General features: G+C 40.0%; 1 protein-coding gene across 2 annotated transcripts in view; it reads left to right on the top strand.

Annotated features, from left to right (window-relative positions):
• The window catches only part of npepps (aminopeptidase puromycin sensitive), a 230,832-nt gene that overhangs the window by 136,910 nt on the left and 70,620 nt on the right, over nt 1–23,302 (top strand). For both annotated transcript variants that reach the window (XR_013573387.1, XM_078529383.1), the window contains exons 8-10: nt 31–64; nt 4,961–5,075; nt 20,126–20,290. Coding sequence is in view for 1 of the 2 variants with exons in the window: in XM_078529383.1 (XP_078385509.1) it covers nt 31–64; nt 4,961–5,075; nt 20,126–20,290 (314 nt within the window). In the remaining variant the exon portion in view is untranslated. The remainder of the gene's footprint in view (nt 1–30; nt 65–4,960; nt 5,076–20,125; nt 20,291–23,302) is intronic.

Genomic DNA, 23,302 nt, shown 5'->3' on the forward strand with positions numbered 1-23,302 from the left:
TGAAAATCAATGTGTTGTTATTTTTCATAGGTGCCATGGAAAACTGGGGCCTTGTAACATACAGGTATTTGCTAAAATACACTTACATTTATGTAATTTGATGTCATGTGGATAGTTTCCTTTAAGAGGAATTTGGTTTGTGATTATAAATATTGGTTCACTGTGGAATAGATTTAACATATGCCCCCTGAAACTAAAGCATAGTCTGATCTAGAGGCAGATCTCATGAGGGGTAGGATTTCTGTTGGTCATATTAATGCTCTCCTCAATGCCACTTAACTTCCTGGGCTCCACTGGAGATTCGCTGTAAACTGGGGCTGGAAATTTGCTTCAGCAGGCCTGCAGCAAGAGAGCACAGGTAATTTCTGGGTCCATTGTACATGCTCTATGATTGACTGCACAGGCCCAGAAGACTTCTGAAGACCCCTGAGCAGCCATTGACAGTGCCCTTTCTCAAAAAGGATGAATGGTGGGGACAATGTGAATGCTGTATTTCCTTTATTTCAGTGTGTTTTGCCTGTCCATACATGGGCAGACCTATTTTACTCTGCTGGGCCTATCCTTTGGATAAGGGAAGGAGGCAGGCACTTAGCAGAGTATGTCCCTGAGGAACTGGAGGGGGGCTGGAAAGTCCAGGCCGATGTGTACAAAGGGACCATCTATAATATGGGCCATAAATATAGTCAGGAACTTTATATATAGATCTGTAAATGCAAGGGCCTTTATTTTCCCCCACCCAATGTCTCCCTTTATCCTCCTGGTCTCCTGAATATAATGATTTGTGCTGGGTTACAGCTCCATGGGCAGAAGTAGCCTTCCATTGTGTAATCCAAATACTCATGTTCATCTATGAGCCTAGGAGGATATAAGTCTTCATAGTCTTGGTCCCCCTTAAATACAGGCGTTTCATCACATAGTAATTAGTAGTGAAAGTCCTGTATAATTTGCTAGTAGTCTGAGAGGGCCCTTTAAAGAGGGTTAACCAACTTTTACTTCATTAGTATAATTGAAGTGGGAGATTTATAAAATACAGGCTGTTAGTTTGTTGCATTCCAAGTTTAAACAGCAGCCTTTTCCTTCCCTTATTGAATCAAAGAATGTTACAGCACAGAAGTAATCTGGACCAGTGCCTTTCTCCACATGCCTAAACCCACTCTCCCACTCATTCTCTGTCCCTTTTCATATTTTTCAATTAACCAATTCCCTTTTAAAAGAATTTAAAAACTCTAGATCCACAATATTTGTAACAGAAAATTCTGATTTCTAACCACCCTCTGTGAATTTTTTCCTACTCTCCCCTTTCAGATAATCATAAAATAAGTTAAATGTTCTCTTCCTTTACCACCTCTTCAACCAGTTGGAACAATCTATCACCATTTTATAATCTTTAATATCAAGCTGTGTTAGGCGTGGCTCAGTGGGTAGCACACTCACTTCTGAGTCATAAGTGGGCTCAAGTCTCATTCCAGGATTTTAGCACAAAAATCAGGGTTGACACTAAAGTGCAGTTCTGAGGGAGTGCTGCACTGTTGGATACGCCAACTTTCGGATGAGATGTTAATCTGAGGCCCCATCTGCCTCCTCGGGTGGATGTTAAAGGCACTATTTCTAGTTATCCTGGTGTCCTAGCCAATATTTATCCCTCGATCAACATCACAAAAAGCAGGCTATGTGGTCATAATCACATTGCTGTTTGTGGGAGTTTATCATGTGCATATTGGCTGCAGCATTTTTTACATTACAGCAGTGACTATACTTCAAAAGCACTTCATTAGCTGTGAAGCACTTTGAGACATTCAATATAAAGTGCAATATAAATGCAAGTTTTTTTTTTAGCTGTCTATCCTGCCTGTAACCTCCTGCAGTCTTTCACAGTCCTAGACACAATTTCCCATACTTTCAATTTGGAATCATCATCAAATTTGGATTTTTGCTCCCTCGGTCCTGATCATTTGCATATTTAGAAACCAAGAACGGTCCACCAAAGACACCTTCACACCTTTCCACTCTGAAAAATCAGTTTTTTCCCTCTGCCCTTTTCCTTCTGCCCTCCAATCAGCTCTCTTCACATAGCCACATTCTCCTTATTTCCAATGTATTTGTCATAGGTTCTCCATTCAGTATTACTTTTCCTCTACCATTCTTGATTCCCTAGCTCAAAAAGAAATGAGAACATTGGCCATTCAGTAGCCATTTGTTGCAAAGTTGGCTTAAAGTGTTTTCAATTAACATGCTTTTTCATCCTCCCTCAAAGGAAAACACCCAATTCACTGCCTCTCTCCTGGTTGATTCTGGAGCCCAGTAAATCCTTTTCCTGAAAGGCTTCTGTAATTTTTAGAAGATAGTTAATAGACGGTATCTTTCTTCTTTTGATCTCTGTTTTCTTATAATAGTGCACTTCCAAAAGTTGTGATTCATTCTCAAAATTTTAGCTGTACTGCAATGAATCTGATAATTCTCCATATATGGAGCAACCTTGATCAAGAATTGATTTATACTGAGCGCCCCTGTGATGCGCCAATATACTAAGCAACTGAGTGGTAGGAAGATGAATTACATCCTACATTTTCCACGTAACTAATTGAGATCAATCAGTCAAGTAAGATAGATATCTGTTTACCAGCTTCTATAAGGAAATTCAGAAGCTTTCAGCAAGGAGACTTATTTGGCTCCAAAAGTTTCTTCACTTAAAACAGTTTTGAACTTCGAAGCAACTAATTTTTGTGTGCTGTTCTTGGAACTGATCAAAAACAACGGAAGGATGAATTCTAGATGAGGCCAGTTTTTCTTGGCAAGTTATCATCAAATCAAATTCTAGCAAGAATTGATTTTCACATCACCCGCACTTGTGAAAATTTTAAGCAGCTCATTATCACATTACTCATAATATTGCGAATGCTGCCATTCTTAAATGTGTCCAAAGTGATAAATGTAGGAATTAATAATGCTAAGCTTCAATTTATGAACCAGAAGCACTTTTTTATGGAACAGACTTTTAGGAGCACTTTTTTGGTTTCCCTGTTTGTGTAAACCAGTTCTTGGCATTCTTTAGCAGTTAAAACTAGGTTTTTGTTTTGTTGACTGTTTTCCCCATCTCCCTTAAAGTCCCTAACTGGGATACACGTTCAGGCTGCCTACTACCTCACCCAAATGACCAATGTTATGATGCGGCAGATGATGTGTGCTAGATGGACCAAATCCACAAGGGAAACTTGGTCGCGCTATCACAATGGCTTTGCAATTTGTATTTATTATGAGAAAACGTGTGCACTGAATTCAGAAGTAATGAGTCCACCAGGACCTTTCGAGATTTTAAAAATTAAATTAGAATATTTATTAACAAAATAAAAGATTCCAAACATATACATAAGACTACACATTGCTTACTACTGTAACAACTCCTAAAATTCCTAATTAACCTGACTGCCAGTTACACTTCCGCTTTAAGGCAACAGTCCAAAATAGATTTTAGGTTTAAAACAAAACTAGCAAGTTAACACAGTACTCACTTGACAGTGGAATTCCAAATAGCTTCCCCAGGTTCAATTACTCTACATAGCAGACTTATGCACAAATGGCTGGGGGCTTGTTGAAGGCTATTTCACACATTCCTGTTAGATCTAACATGGCCCTCTCCTTACGTAACCCTTCATTCTCCTTAAATATGTTTCTCTGTCTTTAATATGTAAATTCTGTTGTTCCATATGTCTTCCAAACTGTATCTTCCTCATAATATAAAAGTTTTCATGTTGTCAATATTGCCAGCAACCCTAAGGAAAAATAAACGTACTCTTTAGCCTTCTTACCTGGCTAGTTGTAAACAGATTAACATCCCTTTGAAGTCCAAACAATCCTTTTATTTACTGTTTTAAAAAAATGCAAATTTCCTTCACACCTTACATGCTAAGCCAGCATCCATATTTACTCATTAGCATGTTAAGCACATTTCTATACCTAGCTTCTTTTGATGATTTCAAGCTTGCAATCTACTTGAGTCCTAATGTAATTAAATCACATAGACAGAACCACCTATACTTACATCCATAAACCTACTTCACAATAAATGAGAAAAAAATGATGAAATTGTTATTACTTGCGTAGCACCATTCTCAGTGAGATCTTGACAGTGTCAGAAGACTAATTAACTGTGGCTATGTCAGCCCCAACATGGTGCAGTGGGCAGCTGTCAGGAACTGGAACCCTACTTGATTTTGCCAACCCTCGTACATGGGCCAAAAACAAAAATTGCTGGAAAAACCTAGCAGGCTGGACAATTTTAGTTTTTGTTTCAGATTTCAAGCATCCGCAGTATTTTGCTTGTAACCTCGTACGTGGGTGTTGAGGTGGGTCTAGCATCCATACTTCCACTGCAGCCGAGATCACTACCTCAAAGCTGGAGTCAGACCAGCTTGTCTGCATGACTCAGTTGTTCAGCTTCATGGTCAAAACGGTGTCAGTACTTGCTTTCACCTGGTATTTTGGGGTTAGTGAGGTTAAATTTTAGGATTCTTATCTGTGGCGTAACTTAATGTTCAGTCAGGGCAAAATGTACAACTCAAAGTGAAGTTCACTTTTGGACTCCATCGTTCCATCACTAAATTTCTCTGTTGAGGATTCTTACAAGCTAAAAAAAGTGCCCTGGTGGCCCCTAACGACATACTCTGGTACTGCAACACAGTATATTGAGGTTAAGGAAGTGGTGGACTGTGTGTTTAGCACTTGAATATCATTCTGCACCATTTAAACTCTGCACTAGTCTGGAAATTAAGGTGGTAAAACTGCGCTGGCGGCACCGATCCTAACTCATAGAACTTTTGTGCAATTACAAAGTGGGATAAGCAAAAACTGCTTTATAAGTTTACCCTGAAGTATCTTTAGGTTTTCTGAAGATTTAATTATTTGCCTTTGAAATGCATTCCTTATTTTCTGAAATATATCTCTTACTTTTTGTTTCCTTTAGAGAAACCGCTCTCTTGATTGATCTAAAAAACTCCTGCTCATCGTCAAAGCAGTGGGTTGCTTTGGTTGTCGGCCATGAGCTTGCCCATCAGTGGTTCGGAAATCTCGTCACCATGGTAATATTCTAATTTTTTGAAAATAAAGGGAGTGTATTTGTGAAAACTCAGCTTATCTTTGTTCTGTTTTAAGTAGGGCAGTTGTCTCCAGGCAAAGGCTTGCTTACACCACAGAATTCCAGTATACCAGTGAACCACTGTTGTGTCTAATTCATGGGTTCAGTCATTGTATTACCAAGCCTTGATTCAAGCTACAAACATAATAGAAATTGCAGGTTAAGGAAGGCAATAGATTTCAGCTCTTTGAAGGCTCCCTCTGTAGGTTTTAATGAAGTATGTGATACTTGGTTTCTGAATACCTCATTGAAGCTGTGCTGATGTTTCAGCACCATTGGAATTATCTGGTGTGTATATGATGGAAGGTGGTTGAAATTTCTTCACTACCTTATTCATAAAATGTGAGAAAATTTTGCCAAATTGGAACTTTTAGTCCACCCACCCATCCTCAGTATAGAATAAAAACTGAGAATTCTGGAGATTAGGCAGCATCTGTGGAGAGAGAAACAGTTAACATTGTAGGTCTGTAACGTTTTATCAGAACAGGCCAACATCACCATGGCGTCATGTTAGAATTGTGATGAAGGGTGTTCGACCCGAAACGTTAACACTGTTTCTCTCTCCATAGATGCTGCCTAATCTGTTTCCAGCATTTTCTGTTTTTATTTTAGATATCCAACATTTGCACTAGTTTGCTTTTTGTCCTCCCTCCTAATTTACTTAGGGTATGATATCATAGTTGTTGATTTGCATCTGTATCTAGATTCCTGAGAGAACTATTGTTACAAGATACTTTCGTTATGTCAGCCAGGATTACAGATACTGTGCAACAATATATCCACACCTTACATGATGGTGGGCTAGACTTTTAGACAAACTGGAATATCCAATATACATTGGCAGCATAACCTGACCAGCTGTGTATATTGTCTGCTGACCTAAGGAGTTGAATTTCTGCCAGTACTTAAGTAATAAGCAGCAACATTGTGCACCACAGCATACTGCTGGCTGTTTGTGTTACAGTAGAGCCAGTTTAATGCTATTTCACTGCCAGATCACAGTTTTGCTAGACATAAGCAAAAGTAAATCCAGTTGGGATTAGTGTGGAGTCAGAAGCTCTATGCTAGGATTTTTGTGCAGCGTTTGATTGTAATAGTGTAAATGTGCTGTATAAATCCAAATATAACATGCACGAGCATTTACTTGAATCTGTTGGACTTTGCATTGAAAGCAAATCACATCAACATATTTACACTAAGTACTCTACTGGGCACCATATTGCTTGGTTCCACTTGATAGTTGCGTTTACAAGCAGTTAGTGGCCAATCTGAAGAATTCAATTTTTACACTGGTAAATTGTACTGTGAGCACCACAACTTAAGGAAGAATATATTGGCCTTTGAGGATGTGCATCATAGTTTACCAGAATGATACCTGTACTGCAAGGGTTAAATTAGGAGGAGAGATTGTGTAAACTTGGTTTTGTCTTTCCTGGAATTTAGAAAGACTTCTCCCTGGGCCTCCTGTTGCCCCCACCCCACAAACATTCAACCTCCATCAGCCCTGCACATGGCTACTTTATTTTGAATTTTTAATATACCAACTATGCTCAGTTATAGGACCATAGGAAATAGGAGCAGGAGTCGGCCATTTGAGCCTGCCCTGCCATTCAAATAGATAATGGCTGATCATCTACCTCTATACCATTTTTCTCACTATCTCCATACCCTTTGATGTCATTAGTATCTAGAAATTTGTAGATTTCTCTCTTGAACATGCTCAATGATTGCATTTCCATAGCCTTCTAGGGTAGAGAATTCCAAAGATTCACCTGCCTCTGTGAAGAAATTCTTCCTCATCTCAGTCTTAAGTGGCCTGCCCCTTATTCTGAGGCTGTGTCCCCTGGTTTTAGACTCACCAGCCAGGGGAAATATCCTATCTACATCTACCCTTTCATGGCCTGTAAGAATTTTGTATGTTTCAATGAGATCACCTCTCATTCTTTGAAACTCTAGAGAATGCAGGCCCAATTTCCTCAATCTCTTCATAAAACAAGGTCGCCATCCCAGGGATTAGTCTGGTGAGCCTCTGTTGTACTCCCTCTATGGCAAATACATCTTTCCTTAGAAAAGGAGACCAAAACTATACACAGTACTCCAGGTGTGGTCTCACCAAGGCTGCATACAATTGCAGCAAGACATCTTTACTTCTGTACACAAATCACCTTGCTATGAATGCCAACATAACCATTTGCTTTCCTAATTGCTTGCTGCACCTTCATGCTAGCTTTTAGTAACTCACGAACAAGGACACCCTGGTCCCTTTGAACATCAACATTTCCCAACCTCTCACCATTTTAAAAAATACTCTTGCCTTTCGGTTTTCCGACCAAAGCGGATAGCTTCACACACATTCACATTATGTTCCATCTGTCATGTTCTTGCCCATTGACCTAGCCTGTCCAAATCCCTTTGAAGCCTCCTTAGATCTCACATTCTCACCTAGTTTTGTGAGAATGGATTTTTAAAAATATTTTTGGGTTACCTTGTGATGAAGGGTGTGTGTATTAATGACTAATTAAGCTGAGGAAAGGTTACTAGAGACAGGTTGTCTGGGAGATTAAGACGTGAAACGGTGGAGGCATTAGGTGTGCATTTGTAATGAGATATTATGGTGGATTTGAGGTACAAGTAAATAGGTCGGATCTAACATTTGCATTTTTAGATAAGTTTAGAGTTTATTTGAATATCAAAGGGAAGTCAGAGGTGTCAAGAAACATTTTTGCATCTCATAGGAGTTCCATGGGTAAATAGAAGAGGGTACATTACGTTTTATTGATCCAAAAGCAGGGACAAAATAGAAACATAAAAGATTTTATATCTGGAAGTTCTTGAGTTTCAAAGAGATGTGAAAACCATGGAACCTCAGATGAAAGGGGAGAAAAGGTGTTTTAGAGTTACTGTGGAGAGCTTAGTGGTTGGCTGCCGTTGTTTGGCTGTTGGCTGTATGAGTAAGATCTACAGCTCTAGGGTGGGAGAAGATGCACTTTGAATCAGCCATCCAGTCAGGCCAGAAAAGTCTTAAGGCTGCAAAAAGTGCTCTTGTTCTGAAGTCTTGGATCTCCACAGCAGAGTGGAAGCGGATTTAAGATGCCTTGTGTTATGCCTTTATTAAAGCCACAGCAGTTTGTCTTAGGTAATAATACTGATTTTTATAGTTAAACATCTATGAGGGAATGTTGGCTGGAAGGTGTTTACTTGTGGGTCTGACCAAGTAGGGAGTCTTTTGGGAGAATGTTTTGTAAGACCAATTTTGACTGTGACACCAGCAGGCTTGTCAAATATGATTTCCTTTTCATAAATCCATGTTGCCTTTGTCCAGTCATATCATTATTTTCTAAGTGTGCAGTTATCACATCCTTTGTAATAGATCCTAATATTTTCCCTACTACTGAAGTCAAACTAGCAGGCCTGTAGTTCTCCATTTTCTCTCTCCCTTCCTTCTTAAATAGTGGGGTTACATTTGCTACTTTCCAGTCTGGAAGAACCTTTCCAGAATCTCTAGAATTTTGAAAGTTAACCACCAATGCATCCACTATCTCTATAGCCACCTCTTTTAATACTTTGGGATGTAGCTCATCAGGTCCAGGGATTTATCAACTTTCAATCAAATTAATTTTTCGATTACGACCTCTTTATTGATACTAATTTCTTTCAGTTCCTTATTTTCACTAGTCACTTGGCTCGCTAGTATTTCTAGGAGATTTTCTATATCTTCCTCCGTGAAGACAGACACAAAGTAATTGTTTAACTTCTCTGCCATTTCCCTATTCTCCATTATAAATTCTTCTGTCTCCTCCTGTAATGAACCCACATTTGTCCTCGCTAATCTTGTCCTTTCCACGTACCTAAAGAAGCTTTTACAATCCACCTTTATGTTATTCGCTAGTTTGCATTCACATTCTCTTTTCTCTTTCTTCATCAGTTTCTTTGTCATCCTTTGCTGGACTCTAATTTGCACCCAATGCTCAGGTTTACCACTTTTTCTGGTGACCTTATAAGCCACTTCCTTTGATCTAATGCAGACTTTCACTTCTTTTGTTAGCCACGGTTGATTCACCTTTCATCTTGGTTTTTTGTGCCTTAGAGAAATGTATATTTATTGTGGACCATGTAATACATTGCATTATTCTGCATTCTTATCCTATCTGATGCCTGCCTTTGTTTTGTCTGCCTTTGTTTTGTCTGCCTTCTAATTTCGCTTACTACTTTTCTACTTCCTATTGCCATACTTCTTTAAATACTAGCCATTGCCTGTCTACCATCAAATCTTTTAACGTATTTTCCCAATCCACCATAGCCATCTTGCCTCTCAAATCTTCATAATTTCTTTTGTTTAGATTTAGGACCTGAGTTTCAGAATGAACTATGTCACTTTCAAACTTAATGTAAAACTCATCATATTGTGGTCACTATTTCCTAATGGCTTCTTTACAGCAAGGTTATTAATTAGCCCTTTCTCATTAGATAATAAATCTAAAATAGCCCAATCCCTAGTTGGTTCCTCAGTGTACTGCTCCAGAAACCCATCTCGTACACACTCCAAGGATTCATCCTCCAAGCATTAGTGCTAATTAGATTTACCCAGTCTATATGTAAACTGAAGTCACCCATTATTATTGTATTACCCATGTTACATGCAGCTCTAATTTCCTGATTTATACTGTGCCCACACTACAGTTTGGTGGGCTGTAAACAACTCCTGCCAATATTTGCTGCCCTTTGCTGTTTCTTAGCTCCACCCAAACTAATTTTATATATTGATCCTTCAACCTAAGAGCGCCTCTCTCTAATGTACTGACCTCGTCTCATTAACAGTGCTACCCATCTCCTTTTGCAAACTCCCCCCCCGTCCCTATTCTTCCAAAATGACGAATATCCCTGAATATTCAGTTCCCAGTCCTGGTCTCCTTGTAACCACGTCTCTGTAATGGCAATTAAATCATACCCATTTACCTCTATCTGTGCCTTCAAATCATCTACCTTGTTGCGACTACTGTGTGCAGTCAGATAGAGTGCCCTTAACTTTGTCTTTTTACCATTATTCTGCATTCTGATCCTACCTGATGTTTGCCTTTGTTTTGTCTGCCTTTGTTTCATCTGCCTTCTAATTTCGCTTAATACTTTTCTACTTCCTATTGCCAGTTTTGCTCCCTCCAGTCTGAGCTCCATCTCAGTTTCCTATTACCCAGCCAATCTAGTTTAAACTCTCACCAACAGCACTAGTAAATGTCCCTGTGAGGATGTTAGTCCCGGCCCTGCTAAGGTGCATCCTGTCCACCTTGTACAGGTCCCACGTGCCCCCGAACCAGTCCCAGTGCCTCAAAAATCTGATGCCCTCCCTCCTACATCAATTCTCCAGTCTCGTGTTCAGTTGCTGAATCCTCCTATTCCTATGCTCACTAGCACGTGGCATGAGACTAATCCTGAGATTACAGCTTTTGAGGTCCTGTTTTTTTAAATTTCTTTCCTAACTCCCTGAAACCTGCTTTGGGGACCTCATCCCTCTTCCTACCTATGTTGTTGGTACAAATATGGATATAACAACCAAATATGGTTGCTCACCCTCCCCCAAAAGAGTTCCTATCTGTAACCATATAAAAACTAACCAAAGCGGTGATGCCTAATGTCAGCCTTTTGTTTTAGCAAACATTGAAATAGTCAGTGAGATTGACTGTGAACCTAGTTTTTATGTTTAAATAGCTTTGTGATAATTTTTTTAAACGCTGTTTCCTAAATAGAAAAGGGAAGTGTGATAAGAGGTCACAAGCAGAGAGTTTACTGAATCTTGTGATCCTCGCTTGTAGCCTATATTGTTGAGTTAAATGTGAACTTTAGGGATTTGTTAATCTTCTATCATGTGGGCTATCACTGTTATATGGACATTACAAGTGCTGAGTCTTTCTAAACTGTACAATATGAATCTTTGTCTGAGAGGATTGACAGGCTCATGTGTTTGACAATACCACCCCAAAAAATGTGCAATTGTCTTTGTTTGCCAATTCACACAGCTTCATGGAGGAAAATTCCAGATAAAACATTTATTTTCATGTTGAATTTTTTATGAATTAGAAAATCACAAAACACTTGTGAAATTAATTTTGGCTTGTAGTACTTTATTTTCTAAATTCTCTGCTACTGGCAAATAAGTTTGGCCTAAATAACTTTGCTCATTTGTGGTTAAACTCCACGTTTTAGACTACCTGTGAACAGCTTAATCATCAAATGTGCAGGACTTGATGATTTAATCTAGGAAGTTTGAAAGAAGCTTATTAGGAGCACCATTTACACTTAAATTTATTTACAAAAAGCTGTAATGGGTTTTTTTCTTCAAATTGGGGATCCCTTTCTGAATGGCACACACAAATGTTGAGTAAGGGTAAAACCGGACCACCCAACATTGACATAGGCATCGGAAATGACAAAGGCACACACTGCTCAATCAACCCTGCAGGGTCCTCCTCACTAACCACTGGGGACTGGTGCCAAAATTGGGAAAGCTGTCCCACAGACCAGTCGAGCAACTAGTCGTACTCACCTAATCATGCCTTACAGCCAATTTCCCAAGCTTCTCCATCACCATCCTGGGGTATGTCCTGTCTCATTGCAAGACAGACTCACCAGAAGTGATGGCAAACTCAGGAGGAGTGGCCATGGGAGTCCTCAACATTGACTCAGGACACCATGAAGCCTTGTGGTAACAGGTAAAAAGTACAAGGAAACCTCCTGTTGATTGCCACCTGCTGCCTTCCCTCAGCTGATGACTCAGTGCTCCTCCATCTTGAACACCACTTGGAAGAAGCACTGAGGATGGCAGAGGCACAGAATGTACTCTGAGTGGGGGGACTTTGTCCGGCACCAAGAGTGGCTAGGCAGCACCACTACTGATCAAGCTGGCTGAGTCCTGGAGAATATATCTGCCAGACTGGGTCTGTGGCAGGTTGTGAGAGAACAAATAAGAGGGAAAAACCGACTTGATCTTGTCCTCACCACTCTACTGTCTCAGATGCATACGTCCATGACAATATTGGCAGGAGTGACCGCCACACAATCCTTATGGAGACAAAGCCTAGTGTTCACACTGAGAACATCCTGTATTATATTATGCAGCACTACTGCTGTGCTAAATGGGATGGAGTCATAAGAGATATAGCAGCTCAAAACTGGGTATCCATGAGGTGCTGTGGGGCAGTGGCAGAAATGTATTCAACTACAATCTGTAACCTCAAGGCCTGGCATATCCCTCTTTGTAGTATTGCCATCAAGCTAGGGGACCACTGTGGATGGTCAATGAGGTGTGTAGGAGGAGCATGCCAGGAAGAGCATGAGCTGCCAATCTAGTGAAGCAACAGCACAGGACTACGTGCATGCTAAAAAATGGATACCATATATTGTAGACAGGGCTAAGTGTTACCACAACCAACCAATTAGATCAAAGTTCTGCAGTCCTGTCGCATCCAACCATGAATGGTGATGAACACCTAAACTGCTAACTAGAGGAGAAGGCTCCAAAAGCATTCCCATCCTTAATGATGTTGGGAGTCTGGTATGTCAGCACAAAACACAAGGCTGCAATCGTCTTCAGCCACAAGTGCTAAGTGATTGATCTATCTCTGGCCTCTCTTGAGGTCCCCACCATCACAGACATCAGTCTTCAGCCAATTTAATTTGTTTCATGTGATATCAAGAAATGGTTGAAGGCTCTGGATACAACAAAGGCTGTGGACATTAATAACATCCCCCTGAAATTACTGAAGACTTGTGCTGCTCCAGGCCTAGCCGTGCCTTTACCCTGTTCTAGCACAGCTCTAACATTGGCATCCACCTGATAATGTGGAAAATTGCATAGGTATGTCCTGTCCACAAATCAGGACAAATCAAAACCATCCAAGTTGCGCTCCCATTAGTCTACTCTCAAATCATAGGCAGTGAGATCAAAGGTGTCGCTGGTGGCACGATCAAACGCCAATAACCTGCTCACCGACACTCAGTTTGGGTTCCACAAGGGCCACTCGGCTCCCGACCTCGTTGCAACTTTGGTCCAAACATGGAAAAAAGAACTGAATTCCAGAGCTCAGGTGAGAGGTACTGTCCTTGACATCAAGGCAGCACTTGACCAAGTGTGGCATCAAGGAACCAGAACATGGTTGTGGTTGTTGGAAGCCAATCATTTCAGTCCCAGAACACCGCCGTAGGAATTTCTCAGTTTAATGCCCTAGGCCCCGACATCTTCAATTGCTTCATCAATGACCTTCCGTCCAGCATGAGGTCAGAAATGGGGATTTATGCTTATGGTTGCACGTGTTCAATACTACTTTTGTCGACTCAAATGCTGAAGCAGTCCATATCCATATGCAGCAAGACCTGGACAAAATTCTGCATGGGCTGATAGGTGGCATTCACTTTACGCAAGTGCCAGGTATTGATTATCTCCAGCAAGAGAGAATCTAGCCACCTCACCTTGACATTCAAATGCACTACCATCACTAACTCCCCCACTATCAACATTCACCTGAAACTTCACCAGACCAGCCATGTAAATACTATGGCTATAAGAGCAGGTCAGAGACTAGGAACTCAGCATTGAGTAACTCATCACCTGACTCCCCAAAGCCTGTCCACCATCTACAAAGCACAGTGAGGAGTATGATGGAATACTCTCTACTTGCCTGGGTGAGAGCAGCTTCAACAATCTTGCCATTCCTTCAGGGTCATTGGGTCAAAACCCTGGAACTTCCTAACAGCACTGTGGGTGTACCTACACCACACAGACTGTAGCGGTTCAAAAAGGTGGCTCACCACAACCTCAAGGGCAATTAGGGATGGGCAATGTATGCTGGCCTTTCTAACAACATGCTCATTCCCAAGAATTTAATATAAAAAAACTATATCTTTTACTCTGAATGTGGTGAGGAGCTAAGCATGAAGTTAGAGCTTTCTTTGTGCCCGGGAGGATTGAGTAATTGTAACAGGAGCACTGTTCTGGAAGTAATGCCCCTCTAAAGAAACAGCTGAGCTTTGTAAAGAAAGCAGTATCCTACTGAATGCTGGAGTGACCTGTGATGAAAAGACAACTATCATTACCAATTTGAATATACAGTATTGCATCTCCTTCCTTAGTGAGTAGCTAATTAAGAACATGTCAGCAGGATTGTATTTGATCCTGGAGGGCTAGATGGACTGTTTACTGACTAAGCTCTTAAAATGTTTGGTTTACGATACTTTTATGATGTATTTGTGGCGTGTGGGCATTGCTAGCAAGCTGGCATTTATTGTCCGTCCCTAGTTACCCAGAGACGGTGGTGGTCTGCTGCCTTGAACCACTGGTGGCAGTGTCATACAACTGAATGATTTTCCAGGCTACTATAGATAGAAGTTTAGAGTTAACCATGTTGGTGTAACTTCCTGCATGCGTTTGCACTTATTACTTGTGTCTCCTAACTCGGTGTCCTCTACAAACTTGAGCATATGACTCTCTATTCATTTATCATGTCATTAATGTATGTGGTAAAACGCTGATGCCCTGTTACAGATCCTGGGGCACAGGACTTGTCACACCCTGCCAATTAGAGAACCTTCCCTTCATCCCTACCCACTGTCTCCTATCTCCCAACCAATTACCAACCCGTGTTACAAGGTTGCCTTCAATTCTGTGCTCTCATTTTTGCTAATAACTTGTTGTGTGCAACCTTATCAAGCGCTTCTGGACTTCCATCTGGGCAGCATCAATAGACACTCTCCTATCCACCATGTCGGTGACCTCATCCAAAGAATTTAGCTACATTGGTCAGACATGATCTATCCTGCTTGCTGACTCTTTTTCATGAACTCGTGCTTCTTCAAATTTTCAGTCACTTCCAAAGAAGAATCATATTGGATTCTAAATGTTAACTCTGTTTCTCTCTCCGCAGATGCTGCTAGACCTGTTGAGATTTTCCAGCACTTTCTGTTTTTATCTCATTCACTCTATCTCTGCTCATAGATTCCAGTAACTTACTGACAACTAAAGTTAAATTGGCAGATCTATACTTACCTGGGTTTTCTCTGTCCCCACTTCTTAAATAATGGAGTGACATTTACAATCTTCCAATCCAGTGTACAATTACTGGATCTGAAGAACTTAGGACCCTTGCAATTGGTCGATAAAGGTAACTTTCATTCTGCCACCCTGGGCTGGATTCAAGCCTAGGGCTGTAATTCTGACAGTATCCATAATGCAATTCAGTCCTTTCTGAATCACTGGCTACCAGTTTGAACAATTCTCGGACTAAGATGGTGGAAAGGCAGCCTTTGTCCACTCCTTTGCCTGTGCTCCTGTGAGGGGGAGCGAGTTTAACTTCAGTTTGTTTTTTTTTCCATTCCATCTGTTGACACATCAATTTAAATTGTATACTTTCCCCAAACGATGCAACAGGCATGAACCTGCAACCCTACGCTTAGCTATAATCTTCTCTACCCTCCATGAATTATTTTATAAACCAGGTCCAATTTATTTTGAGAACTGTAAATCCAATTGCTGTGTTTTTCTCTCTCAATCCTATTGTCCATTTCAGTGATCTGACTTTCAATAAAGCGCTCTCTGCATGATGTAACTGTATAAATTCCAGTTGCCTTAGTGCCTGTCTGTGACTTTAAGCTGCTGGAGGTCAGGCATTTTTAAGTTTAGTTTGCACTTCAATTCTGCAAAATTTATTCAGTGCTATTTTGGCTCATTAGCTACTCTGGCAACAGTACAGTACTGGCCTGTCTGCATCTGCAATAAAATGTGAGAGTGATGTCTTGGAAAAATAATTGAGATCAAGTATAAACTAAATCTTACTGGCAGAACTGACTTGATACCTCTAAATGGCTGTAGTTATTGACATTCTGCCTTGTGAGCAAAAGCTTTCAGAACGTATGTTTACTTTTAAGGTCCTTTTTTTGTTGTGGGATGATCTTTCCTTTTTCTTTGTCTCCTTTTTCCCACTCCCACCACCATTAGGCTCCCGCTTTGAGCAGTGTTGGGGGTAATACTTCACACTGCGCTTCATGCAGAATAGCTCTCTTTCCCCTTTTCTGCCTTCTCCTGATCCAACTGTGCCCTCAACTCCCTGCCAAAGGTTGCTATTTAATTCATTTCTGTACTGCTGATAATTTCTCCAAAATTTGCAGCTTGTTTGCTGGGCAAAGATGGACAAAAATCAGTTTTAGGTGGGATTTGTTCTCCACATCCCATGCTGGTCATTTGGATTGGTTGCTGACCTAGAACATTGTAAAATTATCTAGTCATCACTAATGGAGGCTTTCATATGCTTTTTTAAGAATTTCTTTAAACATGCTTTTTTATTAGATTTTAAAATACTAGAGATGGGAATAAAGAGTGTTTGACAATTGGGATTCACTTGGTTGGCTAAGGAAGAGTTTACTTGTTTTCCAGTTGGTATGGGAAGACCTTGGGCTGCAAGGATGGGCGTGTCAGGTGACCAGTTGTGGGAGGTGGTTGGAGGCTGGAGGTCATGTGCTGAAATCTCTTGGAATATGTCCATTCAGAGTTGGCAAGTCTCACTTTTCCCTTTCATCAATATAAATTACTACAGTTCAGAGGCCTAATTGCAAATCAGTGGACACAAAGGTTTCCCAGTAGCATTTCATCATTTGCCTTCATAAACAGGTTACCACAAAAAATGAAAGGTTAATCAAGCATGTTCATATATACATTAAAAACAATCAGGGTTTGTGTAATTTAAATTGTTCAGTGTTGGAACCTAACAAATTGAGGTATTGATGGCTAATTATTTTTAAATTGGAATTTGAAAGTTGATACTGAATACGATGTAGATATTCCACAGGAATCCAAGAGCATGCCTTCAACTCAAGTTCCGAAGAGCAACTTGTTTCTGTTCTTCAAACCAGCCAAGTTCTTTTGTTGTTTTTAAATTGTTACTTTGTGCTAAATTGTGAGTTACTTTTGTGTGAACTCACCTGCAAAGAAACAGGTTGAGATTTTCAAACATATTTTGCTTTGGACTCTTTTTCATTGACTCAGGTATGGACATCGGAGGAGTAAGCAGAGTGCACCACTGTTGTGTCATTGCAATCTGACCATTGTAGGATTAATTGTTTGATTTAATATGATGCCTGTGTTGTAAATTATGAATTCCAGTAACAGCTCCTTCCTTCTGGAACCCATTGATCAAAATGTTAACTTTCTTTTCTTTATCCATTTCAACTAAAATGAATGGTAATATATGAATGGTAATATAGTTAGTTTGCTCTGTACTTTTTCTATTTCATTTGTAAGACTGGTGAAGTTTTGCTCCAAAAATGTCTTGGAGCACTTTACAAGTGTTATATCAGCAAATTTGGATCCCTGGTAGCTAATCAAATACTGTTCATCTTTTATATGCTTTCAAAAGCCATCACCTATGGTATCATTACAGTTAACACAAAGGAAAAATGTTCTCCCTTTAGCAAGGATTCTCCAAAATTTAACTATTTTCATAGGTGGCTGTGCTTACTAAAAAAGGATTACTTTTTTCATTAGACATCACTGAAATCATCAAAGGTATTAATCACAACATGTCAATTAAACCAAAAGATTGATGTTGATTTTGTGAATAGCATTTGTACATAGTGCACAATGTAAATAATTTACATTAAGAAGTGCTTTTATATTATAAAACTGCAGCCAATGCGAGGCATGCAGTTCTCGTTCTGTTGGCTGCACTTGTTAACATGAAATGACCATCTCGAGGAGCAGCAAAACCCCACTTTTTTTTATCAACCCAGCAGCTGCTGCATTCACAGCTTTGTTTCTGGCTGCAAGATGAAAAGAAAACTAGGGAGAGTGGTGTTTCGAGGTTTGTATAGTACCATTCCAGCAAAACCTGGCACAGCAATGTAAATGTGTCTAAGATATCATTAGGGAGCATGTTTTTTTTTTAACTTTACTCTTTAAATTCAGCATAGTGTTTCTGAAATTGGGTGAGAGTTACATTGGAGTCTTCCTTTGAGTTTTATTCATTTGAATTTATCCAGTTAATGCTTTTATTTTTCAAATCCCAAATGAAGCAATTATGTTCTACCTTCGATTAATATGGCAAAATGAGCATCTTATCCCTACCATAATGCTTGAATTTTTTGGTAAAACTAGTTATGATTGGGTGGGTACATATTTTTACTGTTTTGCGTCTGCTGAGAAATGGGTTTTGACTTCCTGAGCTCCATTTATATGGGATTACTCCTATACATCATTATTTGGGGAAGTAAATCTCGCCTATCTAGGTTTACTACAGATTTTTGTCCGAAGCTGCAGGGCTCGTACAACAACCAGGTTGCATGCTTACAGATAATAAATTCATTTCTGTGGTTTTGACTAAATGAGTGAAGTGAAGATAGATTATGTCAAACACCTCTTGGTATAGAACATCTCTTCATTTGATGTCTTAATCATTCAAGAACTCGAATTAAGTTTACTCTGCTGAGCAATGTCGAGGTTGTATTTATGTTTGGCTTACTTTAATCAGTGAGTGAAAAATAAATGCCTCACAGTGAACTATTAATAAGTCTGGTGTGATAGGCTATAGTAGCTGTAATGGAGCTCTGGTTTAGGTTCGAGGAGAACTGAGAACTTAATATTCCTAGTAATTACATTTTCAGGAAAGATATGAAAGTGGGGATGGAGAGGAGTTATGATGGCCGTTAGGGACCGGTTCTATCACAACGTTGGAGTGTAAGGATGTCTAGGGACTTGTGTTAAAGCAAAATCCACATTGAGTGAGCTAAGAAATAGGAAGAGAAATTGTGTGTGCATTACAGGCCAGTGGGATGAAATGGATGTGAAGTTCTGAGAGATCTGTAAAAGCACAGAGCAATCACTTTGGGTGATTCTAACTAACCCTATATAAACTTGAATAAAGGTATTATATGTGGTCAAAGTGGGCAAGGATTTTTTGGGATATATTTAGGATTAAAGTGTTCCTAATCCTACAAGGAAACGTAATTGCCTGGTTTGGGCTTTGGGAAATGGAAGGGCAAGGAACTGATGTGAGAGTAGCAGAAGAGTTGGGAAATTGTGACCTTAACATAATCGGGTTCAATGAATCAAAGATATGATAGCTGGACTAGAAGAGGACAGAATCCAATGAGTCAAAAGGATATGGCCCAAATTAACTGTGCAAAAAAGTTAGCCAGCAGATTGGCAGATCAACAGTGGAAAATATACAAATATGAGATGGACATGGTACAAAATCAACATGTTCCTGTAGCGTGAAATGAGGTTTCTTCAAAGCGTAGAGTTCCATGGTTAGAGAGGTCAAAACTAAACTGAATCTCAAAGGTAAGGCTGGATTTGAGAAATGAACCTGTGTACCCTGATCCATTTGTTTTATAAATGAGAAGAGGAGTTGCTTTAGATTTTTTTTAGAAATGCTTGTAAGGCTGGAGTTATTTTTATTCTTGGCGGCCCACTATTTATTGCTCATCCTTCGTCACCCTAAAGACTTTGAGTCGCGCACTATTGGTCTGAAACTGTTAGCCTCAGAGCATTGCAAGTACAGAAAACAAGATGTCTATATATTAGGCTGTGAATTTCACCTTTCCAAGCAGGAGAGAACACTCTACTTGCATGCATGTTTATATGTTTGCTGAGAACTGCTGTCTTTGGCGGATGAAGCTTTTGAGAACACGGAATTGTTTGTTTTCATAACATTGAAAAATACTTGCCAAAATCAGTTTATCGTGGAAACTTTGTGCGAGTCTTGAGTACTTTTTAAACCCAGCTTTACTGCACGTGTGGCTGAGCCTACGTCTAAGCCTTATCAAAGAGCCCTCACTTTGTGTTCCAAAGTCCTGCAGCTTTCAAAATAACACTAAACTGAATCCACATCACAGATGCAAACATGGAAGGATAGCTGCAGCCCTAATTTCATCCTTGGGAAGGTTGTTAAAAAACGTGTACTGTATCTTAAAAGCAAAATGTTACGGTGTGTTCCAGTGTACTGTCTGTGATTGCAGGAGTGGTGGACCCATCTGTGGCTGAATGAGGGCTTTGCTTCCTGGATTGAGTATCTCTGTGTTGACCACTGCTTCCCAGAATATGACATCTGGACCCAGTTTGTATCTGCCGACTATACACGAGCACTGGAACTTGATGCTCTTGACAGCAGTCATCCAATTGAGGTAGGGCAATTTCTCTTCCCTGAGCCCTTGCACATTATGTGGCAACAAAGGAATGCTTTGATATTGTATCCCATACCAAACCATGAACTGTCATCGTTTTAGCATGGATTTGAAAATCTGTATTTAATGAAGAACATTTGTTGAAAGGTGGATTCTCTGATCTTTGTAGCTTAACTCTGCTTATGTGCTCCATGGGAGTAATGGTTCTGTGGTTACATCCTTCAAAAGTTCTTTTCTGTCAATTTTTTTTAGTGTCCTCTTCTAAGTTTCTTTTCCTGCCAGTTTCCTTCCCCCGCTCCCATCCCTGCTGAAGGTGCTGACTCTTATGGTAAATTCCCGTGGACATCAGTAGCCCTGCAGTATGTTGCCTAACTAGAAAATTCTATATGAATGAATGTAGGCAATCTGCTTGACTGGGAAGGTAGTGTGATTGTGCCCACACTTATCCAGTGTTACATATACTTGTACTTTCCAACCAGGATCACTGAATTGTGATCAGATTCGAAAATCCAAACTAAGTTCCTAACCCAGGGACATTGAGCCCATTTCTTCAGTTGTCTGGAATTGAAAGCTAGCCTCTAATAGTGATCATGATTGTTGTAAAAACTATCTGGTTCACTAATGTGCTTTAAGGAAGGAAATCTTCTGTCCTTACCTGGTCCGGCCTACATGTGACTCCAGGCCCAGAGCAATGTGATGAACTCTTAACTGCCCTCTGAAAAGGCCTAGCAAGCTACTCAGTTCAAGGGCAATTAAGGGTGGGCAACAAATGCTGGCATGGCTAGCAACACCTACATTCCATGGAAAAATAAATAAAAAAGAAAGGTACACATCAGGTTTTGCACAACCATTCTGTCAGTTGTTCACTTCAGGTATAATTTAGTGCAATACTCCCTAAGCTATGGAAAGCACATCCCCCACAACACTAATATTGATTGCTGCCATGCAGTGTCATAAACGTTAACTTAATTAAAATGTAGAACTTTTGGACGATGACCCTTTGATTGGAGATTTAATTTGGGAAACTGCTTATGATTGCATTTCTGGCCTTTTTGCATATCTGCTGCACGTTGGTTTTAATCCTACCAAATAAGTCAATTGCCACTGCAAAATTGAAAAATGCTGGAAAAGCTTAGCAGGTCCATCAGCATCTGTGGAGAGAGAAACAGAGTTAGCGTTTCGAGTCCATATGACTCTTCTTCAGATTTGCAGCATCTGGAATATTTTGCTTTTATCCACTGCAAAATCGATGCCTTTGCTGAAAGACTATCGGGTAAGCAGGAAAATAAAAGGCAATTTTATCCACATTTATAAACACAATACAAAAGTCAACCACTGAAAAATGAGCTGCAATATTCTGCTTGAAAGTATATCTAATCTTTTGAAATATTTGATCACCAATGATTCGGCATTAAATTCTCGTAAGTTAGCTCGGCAGCAACTAAGGGGCCGAAATGGATCAGCAGATAGTTGATTGCGAGTGACAACTGTTGTTCTTAGCGCTAAATGCAGTCTTGGAGCTTTGTGCAGCCCATCACCTTCCCATTGCCATTTGATGTCCTCAAATTAGATTCTTCCTGTGCATCCAGTGTTGGTTCATAGCCCTCCATTTCCTTGATATTGCTTGAGCTAGGGTTAGGGGAATGGGGGAGCAGTGATACAGCAGGAGAGCGTTTTAAGAGGTTTTTTGTAACTGCAAAAGTTGAGGTATGGCAATTCTGTAAGAGCTACTCAAGTAGGCCGTTGTTAGACTTGTATGTTCATATTTTGGTTTCCCCCATCGAGGAGTAAAATAGTGGGAGGGGGAATTGAACTGACAAAAAAACATTATTAGCATGTCTTTCTACATCTTAAAGCGTCTTGCATCTATTTGCACATCCTAACAGCTTTTCATTTTAAATTTCGCTGTCATTTATGAAACTGTCCATGTGAACTTGATACGCAGTAATGAGTTCCTCCCAGGGGAGTCACTGCCGTAGCCCTACTGGTGGAAGGGTGTAACTAAAGCATGACAAATTCGGGTAGACAGTTCCTGTTATAAATCTGGACACAGGAATTTAAATTGGAATTCTAAAAGTTAGGAGAGAATATGTTACTTGAAAATAGGGTCTGAATCATGCCTGCATGCCCTGGTCCAATTTTCACCCAGCTTCTAAATCTACTTCACCTGAAGGTTAAAGCTGATCTTCACTCCCCATGTGTAACATCTTGGGAGATTTGACTCGTATATCTAAATAACCATTACCTACTGTTAAGAACACAATCGAACAGGTAATTATAGACACTGGTATGCAGAAAGATGCCGTTATCTTAAAAATAAAACACAGCAGCAGCTTGGTGAAATGACATTGACTTGTTTTTACAGGTCAAGGAAGTTTTCTTGAATTTCCATTCATCCCAAGTTATTAGCACCACCTGCAATGCTTCTTTCGAAAATTAAACATATATATATTCTAGCATATATTCCAGCATAAACTTTTCATGCTGTCCCTGTAATTCACAGGATCAAGAATCCCTGGAGTTCAGGTTAGATTAAAACTCTGGTGTCATTTTATGTCTCCTCTTTAGCTATAGTTGAAGTTAACTTTTTTTTAAATTCTCATCATTTGGCGAAACTGGCCTTCTTGGATCCATATAATAAATACTAAAAAGGATTTAATGTTGTGTTCAAACTTGCTTGTATTTTATATTTTTAAAAACGAGTAAACGGGCGCATGCCTGACAGACCAGAGCATGAAATAGCGTGTGACGCACGGGTGGGTGTCCCGACGTCTTCGTGCACTTGTATGACATTTCGGTCAGTGGGCATGCACGCGGGTTGGCAGTGTGCCCATTGACAATTAAGAGGCCTATAAAGGCCATTAATCATTTAATTAACCTGTATTTTTCTCTGCCCATCCAACATTACGGTTGGCAAGTGGGCGAATCGGCCAGGTGGCCTTTGGATTTTTGAGGACACCTCATCCACGGGCAGGATAAGGCTTCCGTAATTAAATTTTAAAAATTTAAAAT

This window comes from Cetorhinus maximus, chromosome 25 (genome assembly GCF_964194155.1).
Source record: "Cetorhinus maximus chromosome 25, sCetMax3.hap1.1, whole genome shotgun sequence".
Taxonomy (NCBI): Eukaryota; Metazoa; Chordata; class Chondrichthyes; order Lamniformes; family Cetorhinidae; genus Cetorhinus; species Cetorhinus maximus.